This window comes from Myotis yumanensis, unplaced genomic scaffold (assembly GCF_028538775.1).
Source record: "Myotis yumanensis isolate MYYU_CA2020_CCGP unplaced genomic scaffold, mMyoYum1.0.hap1 SCAF_13, whole genome shotgun sequence".
NCBI lineage: Eukaryota > Metazoa > Chordata > Mammalia > Chiroptera > Vespertilionidae > Myotis > Myotis yumanensis.
The window spans coordinates 22,830,594-22,843,601 of record NW_027223764.1 but is presented as its reverse complement, the minus strand read 5'-3'; the positions used below and the strand labels follow the sequence as shown (position 1 = coordinate 22,843,601).

The 13,008-nt window shown below is 45.8% G+C and overlaps 1 protein-coding gene across 4 annotated transcripts in view; it reads left to right on the top strand.

Annotated features, from left to right (window-relative positions):
- Positions 1-13,008, top strand: part of PLCE1 (phospholipase C epsilon 1) — a 294,253-nt gene that overhangs the window by 265,966 nt on the left and 15,279 nt on the right. For all 4 annotated transcript variants that reach the window (XM_070432674.1, XM_070432673.1, XM_070432671.1 and 1 more), the window contains 6 exons: positions 429-560; positions 1,594-1,884; positions 6,963-7,126; positions 8,385-8,646; positions 10,606-10,724; positions 12,820-12,948. In XM_070432674.1, the coding sequence (XP_070288775.1) occupies positions 429-560; positions 1,594-1,884; positions 6,963-7,126; positions 8,385-8,646; positions 10,606-10,724; positions 12,820-12,948 (1,097 nt within the window). The remainder of the gene's footprint in view (positions 1-428; positions 561-1,593; positions 1,885-6,962; positions 7,127-8,384; positions 8,647-10,605; positions 10,725-12,819; positions 12,949-13,008) is intronic.

Here is a 13,008-nt window from a genome sequence, read left to right as displayed (position 1 = left end):
TATTAAGTCAGGGCTCATAATGGCAAGAATTCAACCTAGACAATGTGATGCTAAAACTCGTGCTCCAAGCCATTCTTTCACCTCTCAAAATTGAGTAATTCGGTCCTGATAATTCAGTGTTGACTGGAGCACTTTCTTTTTATGCATTTTTTCAAAATCTTTCTGGTGCACCATCAGGTGGGTGTGGGTGCTATTTTGCGGCCATTCTGTATAACCCTGCAGTTCTTGTCACATTTGCCCACAGAGATAAAAACTTCACTCTAAAGCCTGCAATGCTGCTATTAACGGTGTTGAGAATGCGAGTGGGTCCTCTGAGCAGGGTTACCAGGGAGTAGTAAGACTTCAAAGTAAACATGGACAGGGATGGAAAATGTCGAGTTCCCTCGCTTGTAGTTTTTGGCTTATTTATTTTCATTTTATGGGAACAGGCCTGTCAACTCTAAATGCATCTGGCTCTAACAGAGGAAAAGAAAGGAAAAGCAGGAAGTCCATTTTTGGCAACAATCCGGGCAGAATGAGCCCTGGGGAGACGGCATCACTTAACAAAACATCTGGAAAAAGTACAGTCACCTTCTTTCGATATCTTTGCTCGATTCCGCATGCTGGATAAGTCCAACATTTTACTGTCGAAGCACTTCCCTTGAACTTTTTTTTTTTTTTATTTCCATGAATGTTTATATTATCTAAGTGTAGTAGAAATATTTTTCAATTTTACATGTTTAACTTCCTAAAAAATAGCACTTCACTGAAGATGTTCTAACAGTGTTTGCCTCAATAGGGAAAAATTGGAACCACCTTGGAACATTCTAGTGGTTCTTGGAACTGCTCTCGTCACCATTATAACTGCAGAAGATATATCCATTTTATTACTAATTACTTTTTATTATAAAAGTAATAAATTCTCATAGTTAAAAAAAAAACAACTCAAACAATATAGGGTACGATTAAAATTCCTTTCTATTCTCAATGGCTCAGTTCTAGTCCCCTGAGGTAACCACTGTTAGGTTTATTGTGTTTTGTTCAAGAAGAATAAGATTCTTTTTAAGATGATCCCAATGGGATACAACCGAGCATATTTGTATAACTTTTATATTGCTGTAACTTTCCAAACAGCTTTCTGAGCATATATCTACCTTATTCTCCTTATGCCTCTGTGGTTTTCCATTGTGTATATACTGTCATTTAACCACTTCCTCACTGGTAGAACATTTGGATTGCTTCCTGTTTTTTTTTGTTGCTGTTTTTTCCTTATAACAAACGCTAAAGTGAATACCCTTGTGCATACATTGCCATGTATTGTTCAAATATATCCACAGGTCAGATGAGGCAAAGGATTTTCAGGCTTTTAACTTAAATTGGTGCTTCTGCATTCATTTTAAAACTCAATAGCTATCATTTTGTTTCAAGGTGGTGGACTAACTCAAGTATAGTATAACACTACTGTAGTGTAACTGAATAGTGTAACACTATTAAGATCTACTCTGACGTGTTACATGGTTATGATTGTTTTACCGAGATGTTGTTCAGGTTTATCTTTCTAAAACATTTAAAGTGTCCTGCACTAATCTGAGGCTAATCTTTTGGGGGGTTTAGGTTCCTATGAAGGAATGCGACAGGCCTGGGAGGAGTCTTCTTCTCCCCTCAGCCCAGCCACGTCCCTCAGCGCTATCATTAGAACTCCCAAATGTTACCATATCTCATCGCTGAATGAAAATGCCGCCAAACGTCTGTGTCGCAGGTATTCTCAGAAACTGATCCAGCACACCGCCTGTCAGCTGCTGAGGACTTACCCGGCTGCCACCCGCATCGACTCCTCCAACCCTAACCCCCTCATGTTCTGGCTGCACGGGATACAGCTCGTGGCACTCAACTACCAGACAGATGGTAACGGCTTGCTCCTCACCTCTCTCCTTCGGGTCTTGTGTTTCAGGAAACATAGTTCAACAAACAACATTTTAGTTAAGAGGGGCACGATGCCAGCCTGGGGCACACCATATGTAAGAGCAAAAATACCGGTGCATTTGATACTGAATTGTGCCCTTGATGTTTCAGAGTTAAGGTGATAGGAAAGAACGTTAAAGGGGTCCCTAGTAATCTCTTGTTCTTGCTCCCTTTTTAAAGCATTTTTTAAACATAAGGCTACTCTTTAGTGTCTTTAAATAAGACACTGTTTAGGGCCGTGTCTAGTTTGTGTCTAAAGACCTTTTGGGGCAGAGAGTTACTAACACCCTTTGTTAAGCTGTCTTGCTAAGCTATTCCTTGCAGCCAATAAGTAGTTGTCACTCCAAGCAAATTGCATGTTAGCTTCTTCTTATCCATTGAGATTGAAATGGAGAATAATGGTCATTGCTCCCAGAGTAGCTCACATGGAGAAAACAAGTGTGCGAACCAAGAAAGCAGTGTTTGTTTTTCTCACTGCTGAGGAAACTCTCTTAGCAGGAATACCTGATGAGGCCTGACGTCCAGAATAAGAGCTACCATTCATTGCACACTTACCATGCAACAGACACCGTGCTGAATTTTCCCTGACCCCCTCTTATCTGATTTAATCTTTGCACCAACCCTAAGTGGTGGACACCTTTATGATCCCCATTCCTCAGATGAGCAAACCAAGGCACAGAGCGATTGATTTGCTCAAGGTCACAGAATGACTAGTAATAATAAATTCAAGGACTCTGGGAGTGGAGAGGATAAAGTATTTTGTTTCTACTTGGTTATGGGGGCAGGAAGGGAGCTGCAGAAGATAAAGAAAAAGTCGATGAGGAATGTTTCCTCGAAGCACCTTCAGAAGCCACAGTCTTTCCTTGGGACAGCCAAGCGGCCTTCTCGTTCCTCTCACGTCACCTGAATCAGATCCTAAGCAACCGTGCTGACCCGCCAGCCACAGCATAGCCCCGTCTCCAGCCAAGGTCAAACCACACCTTTCGCTCTCGAACCAGCTAGCCACCTGGTACTGGTGCCAACAGTGCCCATGTGTGGCTGACCCTGCCGACGCATTTTTTTTTTGCCCTTGTTATATTTGCTTCTTTCCATTGAAATTAAATAACACGATGCAGGTGAAGTACCCTACTTAGCATAGTGGCTGGCACAGAGAAAGCATTCCACAAACGTTAACGATGATGAAGTGTTTTTGATAAGTTATGAAAACAGTAGGATTTGGACTCGCAAGTGGAAATAATAATGAAATATTTTCAAAGTTGTAAAAGTTTCTTTTCAATCTGTCCCAAGTGGCTTGCGGGCTTACATCTCTGACCCTGTCTGTAGCCCTTCGGCGCCCTTGGTTATTATGATACTGAAGTATTTTAAGTCCAGTGAAATCACTAGCAAGATGGTTTTCTCAAGGAAATGGAAATGCGTTTGGTTTTGGATGTGCCCGCTCTCCTGGGCGTGCCAAGGCTGGTGCAGACACACCGGCTCCACCGATGGCAGAAGGAGCCGCCGCCGAAAGGAGCTGCCCCTCCTGGCTCCCTCCACCACCACCCACCGCCCCCAGGTCCCGAAGCACACACTGAGGCTGCAGCTTGGCCTTCACTCACCCCTGAAGGCTTTGCCTCCCTCCCAAATCAATCTGGGAGCACATGTTCGAGCTGCCTCCTCAGGGGAGACAGATGGCTCTGTTGATGGTTCATCCTCAAGTTTCTCTACAGAGTCTTCCAGCCCAAGAGAGAGTGCTGCCATAACGCCTCTCTGGTCCAGTGCCGCAGGCAATGATTACACGCATCCCCACGCTGGACAGAGCACAAGCCACAGGCGGTTTCACCGTGTTCACCTGTAAAAATGGTCTTCATTTGCACAAACTGGGCATAGAGCCTGGCTAATATCTTGCACGCAGTAGGTGCTCAATAAATGCATGCTGAGCTGAAACAGACTATCCCCCTCCGCCCCACTGCAGTCTGAGCCTGTGGTTCTTGGGTTTTTAGGTACTTTTCTGTGGATTGCAAGTCCAAATAGATCAGAGTCTATTGGACTCATTATCTTTTAATTTTTACAAAGGATTCCTAGATTAGGGAGCGCTTGATTTTCCATGAAACATCCCAACCAAGTAACAGAGAACCCTTTCCCAGTGTCCCTCTAGCCTCCGACTGTGTTCCATGGATCATCAGCCTTGACACTTCCTGGATGTCAGAGGACCCTGATGCCCCAAAGGAGTGTCCATTGACTTAGGGTCATCTCTTCCTAGAATTTCTAATGGCTCCATCATCTTCAAGAAGGTCTGCAGTGATCTGGAGCCAGGAATAGCCCAGGTCTGCACTCAAGGAAACCAACTCTTGAGTTTGGAAACTGACTTGAGCCTGGTATGCAAACCTGGTGATGGCGGGCAACAGTCCCTCAGCATTCTTTCCACCTAGAGCAGAACAAGTGTAAGGTCATGCGACCCCATCGAAAGAAAAGCTGTTAATATGGATCCTGCTTTCCTGAGTGATTGTCAAACTCTTTATGATGACTTTTCTAGCCCCAAAGTATAGGCATCATTATTACGGCATTGGTGCCTACTTAATACAGGGTTTTTAAATAAATAGGAGACCATAAAGGTACTGATAAGTCTGATCTGCCTCACAGGCATTGATTGATAGGGGCGATCAGGTGACACAGATTCATGCACCCTCCTTCACTTGCTTACAACAGGGGTTTTACTAGTAAAACGATAGCCCCAGGTGGAGTCCTGGGACCATGCCTAGGGGGCAATTGGAGGTCTAGATTTGAGGTCCCACCTTTATTCCAAAATGAGCAGCTCCGCCTGCATTTGGTTTACCTGTTGGATTACTAAATGAGATTAGCCTTAGCTGGTTTGGCTCAGTGGATAGAGTGATGGCCCATGGACTGAAGGGTCCCGGGTTTGATTCCAGTCAAGGGCACGTACCTCGGTTGCAGTCTCCATCCGGCCCTGGTCCAGGCCTGTGCAGGAGGCAACCAATCGATGTGTCTCTCCTCTCACATCAATGTTTCTCTCTCTGTCTCTCCCCCTCCTTTCCATTCTCCCTTAAAAAAAAATCAACAGAAAAATATCCTTGGGTGAGAATTAACAACAGAAAAAGAAAAAGTTTGGGAAAGTACAAGGATAGACACAGACCTCCTAGGATCAGACTTCAAACCCAAATGGGAGTTGACATCATAATCATAATTTATTACCTACTGTTTATTGAGATCTTCTATGTGCCGAATGCTCGGTAGAGACTTGCACACGTTTTCTCATTTATGACATGCCTGTGAGGTGTACACTATGCGGCTCAGTTGTTGAGATTGGATCAGATTGCTGGGGTTTAAACCCCAGCATCCACCACTTGGTAACTGTGTGCCTTGGGTTCTTTCACTTCTTGTGCCTCAGTTTCCTCATCTATAAAATGGGAAGCACTGATGTACATAAAGTGCGTGGAATGGGGCCTGGTACACAGTAAGAGCACAGTAAGGGTGAGCTGCTATAATTTTTAGTAATATACAGTGGGGCCTTGACTTACAAGTGTCCTGACTAAGGAGTTTTTTGAGATACCAGCTGTCTCTCGGCCGATTTTTTGCATTGAGTTGATAGAGTAATTTGAGTTAACGAGCTCCTTAACGAGCTCGGTATCGGAACGAATTAAACTCATGAGTCAAGGCCCCACTGTATTTCCATTTCATATTCATCAACTCTGCATGAGCTAGCCTGCTTCGCTCTCTTAGCCATCCTAGCCCAGGTCTATGTTCCTCTGTCACAGGGTGGCCTGGGAAGAGAATTCTCTCGTCCTGCAGGCAAGACAGCCTCAACGAATCAGTCACATCAGGACTGGACGGGCCTGAGAGGTGGGGTCCAGGGCACTGATTTTATAGATAAGGAGACCGAGCCCACGTAGCTTTCCTATGCCTTAGACATCTGACCCCAAGGATTCCTGCCTACAATCCCAGCCAACCCCACGTACACGGAAAAAAATTTACACACGAGACATGTGGAGGCCAACTTCTTATTGCTCCGTGGTGCTCACCACACTTTTCCTTGATGTCGGTCCATGTAGCACAGTTCGCTCTGCACATGGAAGGAATCTATCAGAGGGAACATTTGTCAGGTGTGCCTCATAAACCCTGTGTTCATCTGGGCAACCTTTCTACAGACTTGCGCCATCAGATGAGCATTTGTGTGTGTCAGAGCCCAAACCAGTGCGGGAGTCCAACGTTCATCCAAGAACCGTGCCAAGTAAAAGCTGGCCACAGAGGACTGGAAGCCGTTGTGAGGGTTCCCAGGGTTTACGATGGAGGGGATGGATCATAGACATGATGTGAATCACATGTGATAATAATTTTTTTCATATTTAACTGCAATTAAAAAGAGGTAGAAGTACTGTAATTTATGGGTTGAAATTGAGATTTCATGGAAAGATATATTTTTCTGGCTCTTCTCCCAGTCTGCCTTGGATTATTAAGATTTTTATCTTATATTTGCAAAGGCAAGAATTGGTCATACAGTTGTCTGCATGGTTTAGTATTCGGGGATAAGAAAATGCCATGACTATTCCTTACTAAAATTCTGTATAAAATGAGGTATTGCAAAGATTTTTTTTTTCAGATGGATGTTGTAAATTTTGATTTGCAAAAGGAGTTTTTAAGTGGCAGAACCTGGGTGGGAGTGAGACACTGGGCTTATCCCATAGACTGAACCCCGAAAAGACAGGGATCTTGGTCTTGTTACCTGTTGTATCTCTCGTACCTAACAACCTGGCACATAGTAGCCACTCAGTCAGTCCCTTCTTCATGCTTAAGCTTGGGGAAAATTGATACAAAGTTCTTTTGAACTTTACTTTTTTTTTTAATACATTTTTTATTGTTGATAGCATCATAGATCTCTCCCATTTTTCCCCCCTTCACCCCACTCCTTCCCCCATGTCTTCACTACCCTATTGCCCATGTCCACGGGCTATGCATATAACATATAAGTTCTGACATTGACATTCATAAGCGACAGAGTAACAAGCAATGTTGACTTTGTTTTGCAGATCTCCCTTTACATTTAAACGCTGCCATGTTTGAGGCCAACGGTGGCTGTGGCTATGTGTTGAAACCCCCAGTTCTGTGGGACAAGAACTGCCCCATGTATCAGAAGTTTTCTCCCCTGGAAAGAGACCTGGACAACATGGAGCCCGCCGTCTACTCTTTGACTGTAAGTGTGGCGCTGTCTCCAGGAGATGGCAAGGCGCTTCCGCCTTCCTGAATATGCGCTGGTTTTGAATTCAGGGCATTGCAGAGTTCTTGTGTCACCATTTGTGCAGATTTAGTTCCCAGAAGGATTTCTTTACCTGTCACAAGCGGTGGCTGTGGCTGAGGTATGCTGTCGCCAGGCACTGCATTTGCCAGTGCCCAGTAGGTGGAGCTGTGAGTTCCCTGCTTCCGCTGCACGCTGATGGTGGTGATTCTGTCTTCCAGGGCCCACAGCATCATCATTCTGATTTTCTCCCATAAAAGTTGAGCTCCTTGTTAGAGCAGGTCATCTTAAACTCGAACAGGCTCTCGTAAGATCAAACGGGCATCAATATACAATTCAATTAAATATCTTTCCTCCTTGCAATTTAAACTGTATTGTTCCTGGGCCTTTCCTTATTTCTTTTATTGCCTAATTAACCCCATGTCAAAACACCACAGACTGCCCTTAACAACAGCCCCCGGCAGCTCATCATTCAACTTTATTTCCCCATTCTGTCGCTACCTCTTAGCGGACAGAGAACAAGACCTCTGGATGGCTAATCGCTGCCCTCCAACCTTAGAACTTGTCCGTTTCCCTCCAGAGGAAGAATGCCAAGCAGCCTCTAATCACCCCTCTCACACCCCGGGAGAACCACGCTCTGGTTTTCCTACCACCGCTGCTGTCTCCTTCCCGAAGACCAGGGCAGGGGGCCTCCTCTGTTTGACCAGATTAGCTAGACTCGAGTAGACGTTTAACTGTGTACAGAAGGCTGTGGATAAACTTTTAAAAACATTCCCTGTGACTTGCTGTAAAACTAAACCATTCAAGAAAATGTCTTTGAAGTTATAAAATATACACCTAAAACATCTTGAACAGAATGTTCGCAACCACTTTGTGATTGCATTCTGTAAAGTCTCCCCGTTTCCCTGTGCCTTCTTGCGCACCTTGATTTCATCTTAATTGCTTGGCTTTGAAGATACTTGAACATTTTGACAGTTGAAAAGTGACAGGTGAATGCTGGTGACAAAATAAGCTTTCCCCATGATTCCAGGCCTGTGGTTGCCTGGTTGCAATCACTTCCTGCTGGGGGGGGGGGGGGGGGGGGCAGTTAGCAGATTTACTCACCGTGGACCTCCTCCATTCCAGAGTGTTCTTCGTGTAGGGAAGTGATGAGGTGCAGAGGTTGCCTTTGTTTCTTTTTCATCTTCATTGACCTGGTCCTTGCTTCCTCCCTCAGATTGTCTCTGGCCAGAACGTGTGCCCGAGCAACAGCACAGGAAGCCCGTGCATCGAGGTCGACATCCTGGGCATGCCGCTGGACAGCTGCCACTTCCGCACGAAGCCCATCCACCGGAACACTCTGAACCCCATGTGGAACGAGCAGTTTTTCTTCCGGGTTCACTTTGAAGACCTCATATTTCTTCGTTTTGCAGTTGTGGAAAACAACAGCTCGGCGGTCACTGCTCAGAGGATTATCCCGCTCAAGGCTCTAAAGCGAGGTGGAGTAGCATCTTCATGCTGTTAATAATTACTGTAGCTCAGCCCGCGTGGCTCAGAGTTGAGCATCAACCTGTGATCGATTCTCGGTCAGGGCATATGCCCGGGTTGTGAGCTTGATCGCCAGTAGGGGATGTGCAGGAGGCAACCAATCACTGATTCTCTCTCATCATTGATGTTGCTATCTCTCCCTTCTTCTCTGAAATCCATAAAAATCTATAATAGCCCTGACCGTTTTGGCTCAGTGGATAGAGCGTTGCCCTGCGGGCTGAAGGGTCCCGGGTTCAATTCCAGCCAAGGGCATGTACCTTGGTTGCGGGCACATCCCCAGTCGGGGGTATGCAAGAGGCAGCTGATCAATGTTTCTCTCTTCATCGATGTTTCTAACTCTCTATCCCCTTCCCTTCCTCTCTGTGAAAAATCAATAAAATATATTTAAAAAAATTTTTTTAAATCTATAATAATAAAAGCATAATATGCTAATTAGACCGGACAGCCAAACGACCTTCTGGATGAAGACACTGCAGCAGGGACTGAGGCAGAGGTGGTTAGGGGCAATCAGGCAGGCAGGCAGAGTGGATGGGGCGATGAGGCAGGCAGGTGAGCAGTTAGGGGCAATCAGGCAGGCAGGCGAGTGGTTAGGAGCGATCAGGCAGGCAGGTGAGCAGTTAGGGGTGATCAGGCAGGCAGGCAGAGGCAGTTAGGGATGATCAGGCCGGCAGACAGGCAAGTGGTTAGGGGCAATCAGGCAAGCAGGCGAGTGGTTAGGGGTGATCAGGCAGGCAGGCAGAGTGGTTAGGAGCCAGCAGTTCCAGATTGTGAGAGGGATGTCCGACTGCGGGATCAGGCCTAAACTGGCAGTCGGACATCCCCCGAGCTGTCCTGGATTGCGAGAGGGTACAGACTGGGCTGAGGGTCTCCCCTGACCCCTGTGCACGAATTTCATGCACTGGGCCTCTAGTATATTATAAAAATAAAAAATAATTACTGTAGCTTAGTGATGGATGCCATAGAGCTCTTTAGACTGTTCTCTCTACTTTTGAGAGTATGTTTGAGATTTTCATTTTTAAAAAGTTGAAATAAGAGGCAGGAAAAAAACACAAATTTGAATACTGTTTAAGTATATCTCTTAACAGGTTTTCTTTTACGTTATCCTCAAATTCGAGGTATTCACATTTCTGAGGAAGTATGGCCTCTACTGCCGCTGCTGATGTCGAGAGCTGTGGTGGTTGGCCCTTCTCCCCTCATATCCCTGCCCAAATAGCACCCACTGCACCCCTGACACTTTTTTTTTCTTTTTTTTTTTTAGTAAAGATAACTTCACTTTTTTTTTTTAATCCTCACCCAAGGATATGTTTATTGATTTGAGAGAGAGAGAGGAAGGGAGAGGAACATCGATGTGAGAGAGAAATATAAATCAATCAGTTGCCTCCCATACGTGCCCCAACCACACCCTGATGGGAAACGGAATCTGCAACCTGTTGGTGCACGGGACCAGCTCCAATCAACTGAACCACCGTACCAGGCCCCCCTAGCACTTTCCAAGCTGAGACTGAAGTGAGCAGAGGAAACCAAGAGGAGGGCGGTAGAGGTAATGGCTCACTGGCCGAGAGTGGAATCAGTGCCTGGCAGAACTTCAGTGTCGGAAGCCAGGGATGGGTGCTGGGGACAGAGCAGGGAGGATGGAGAACCCTGAGCAGAGGCGGAGCTGGTGGCTGGTGGACTGGCTTTGCTGTGGGCCTCCAGGGAGCTTCTGCGGCCGCAGCTGTTGTTCCACTTATTTATGCATTCATTGGTTGATTCTTGCATGTGCCCTGACCAGGAATCGAACCCACAACCTTGGAGGATCAGGACTACACTCTAACAACTGAGCTACCCAGCCAGGGCCTCTGCCTACCATTTTGCGGCAGAGCTCCGTAGTGCATGGCTAACGGGCTTTTCCCAATTCTGCGTTATTCCAGGATATCGACATCTTCAGCTGCGAAACCTCCACAATGAAGTCTTGGAAATCTCTAGTTTATTCGTAAACAGCAGAAGGATGGAAGAAATCTCCTCTGGCAGTTCCGTGCCGGCCTCTTTGGTAATTAAGCTCTGTTTCGCTCAGCATGTCTGTGGGGATTGCTGTGCTGGAGGTAGGCTTGCTCATGATACAGGAAGGTGATCATTAGGTAGCTATGGGAATAATAATAATGGCTGGCATTGGCATGTCTAAGCACTTTACATATATGAATTCACCTAATCCTCTCAATAACTTTTTTATGAAAGAACTTTGAGTATGGTCTCCGTTTTACAGATGAGGAAGGTAAGAGCTAAGTACCTCGGAGGTCACACAGCTATAAACCCAAGTTCACCTAGTGCTAAGCCCATACTCTTTTTGTTTTTTTGTGTTTGTTTTTTTAATATGTTTTTATTGATTCTTAGAGGGAAAGAGAGATAGAAACATTAATGAGAGAGACATCAATCGGCTACCTCCTGCATGCCCCTTACTAGGGATCAAGCCTGCAACCTGGGCATGTGCCCCTGACCAGGAATTGAACCCAGGACCTCTTGGTCCATGGGACGATGCTCAATCCATTGAGCTATAGCAGCCAAAGCCCATACTCTTAATATGAGCCAAAAATAACATGTGGGCAAGAAGTTAATTAAGCAAACCTGCTAGGGAGCATTCAGTTCTCTTAGAAATTTTAGGTTAGACCAGGAAAATCTTCTGCTTCTTCAGTGGTCCAGGGGTGGGTGCCAGGTGAGCAGGGTTGGGGTGGCAGCCAGGTGCTGCTGTTGATACATAACTGCCCCCTGGCAATTGGGGAGATACGGAATCTGCACTCGTGGGGATGAGAAGGGTACACTGCAAACAAAAGGTGCCATCACTGCAGAACCAGCATTTTAACAAGTTCCCCAGGTAAGGTTCTTGCCCATTGAGATTCGAGAGCCATAGGACTTGCGCTCACTCCAATAATCCAGGGTTGATGACTAAACCAGTGACCCCGCTCTAATAAACTGGTTCATTCCATTGTGCTTGCTCTTTAAAAATTAGTTTAAAGGCTGTTCATCGATCCCCTCTTTACACACTTAACAGCCTGATCACTGTCATATCCACCTTACACTTTAACGTAGTCCTAACAACCCCTGGAAAGACACCTTCTATGCTCACGGTGGCGCTAACTCGACCACCGCCGCTGCCACCATCAGTTAGCTGGGCTTTCTTCTCCGTTTCTCTTTCCCTCCCCTCATTAGTTTCTTCTCTCTCTGTCTCTGACCTTGTTTCCCTAGCTTTTCCTCCTTTTCCCTTCAGCGTGTGGCCAAGGTTAAAAACAGCACTTTGGCCAAAGTGGAGGGAGGTATTGCCTGCCTTGTGCAGAGGACTGGGAACCAGGGACTGGGCTCCTGTCACCTAAGAGCCAGAACCAGATGCTTTCAGAAGGCAAGGCAGGGCTTCCTGCACAATCCCGGGTTGGCCACCCTCAGTACCTATCAGAGGTGCAGATGCCACACGTACCATGAAAGAGCCGTTTTTCCTCACAATACTTCTGCTGACACCAAATGTGTCGTGTCTTTTCCAGTGTTGCTTCTCCAACTCCCCGGCACCAGCTGGCTGACCTAGCTTTTGGTTCAATGCTGACACTATCTACCTGGAGTCAGCATCAGACCCTACAAGTGAAGGGCTCAGTCCTGCAACGCTACCCACATTTCACATGCCAGTTGCAAGTCCCTCCTCCGGTTCCGTAATTTGCTCAAATAACTCTCGCAGAACTTAGGAAAGTGCTTTACTTACTAAAATACTTTATTTATCATCTTACCATCCAAAATTCTTGTCCAGCGCCCTCAAGAGAGAGGGAACTCAATAACACTGATGGATGTCAGTTCAGAAATAAGGACTAATGTACATTTTAGATGATATCAGTTCCATACTTATGATGGAAAGAGAGAGTGTTTTGTGAAATAAATTAGTAGTTTGGTGGTGTGCTGCTACACATCCTCACTAGACTATTAAAGAAGACACACCATCGCTTCTTCAACCACAAAACGATGGGTCAGGGTGTGAGGGATGCTAGAATGGCTCTGTATTGACATGTCCCTGTAAACACCTCTGAGAATGAGCACCTCAGTGGGGAATATAGCCTAGAATTTGCATCCGAATGAGAATGAATGAGAAACCATGTGATCTTCCTTGACAGATGTTTAGTACAGAAGAAAGAAAGTGTCTGCAGACTCACAGAGTCACGGTGCATGGCGTCCCAGGTCCGGAGCCCTTCACTGTTTTCTCTATAAATGGAGGCACCAAGGCAAAGCAACTTCTCCAGCAAGTAAGTGCACTGAGTCTGCGTGTGTGTGTGACTACATACATACAAATACACAAAAGTCCA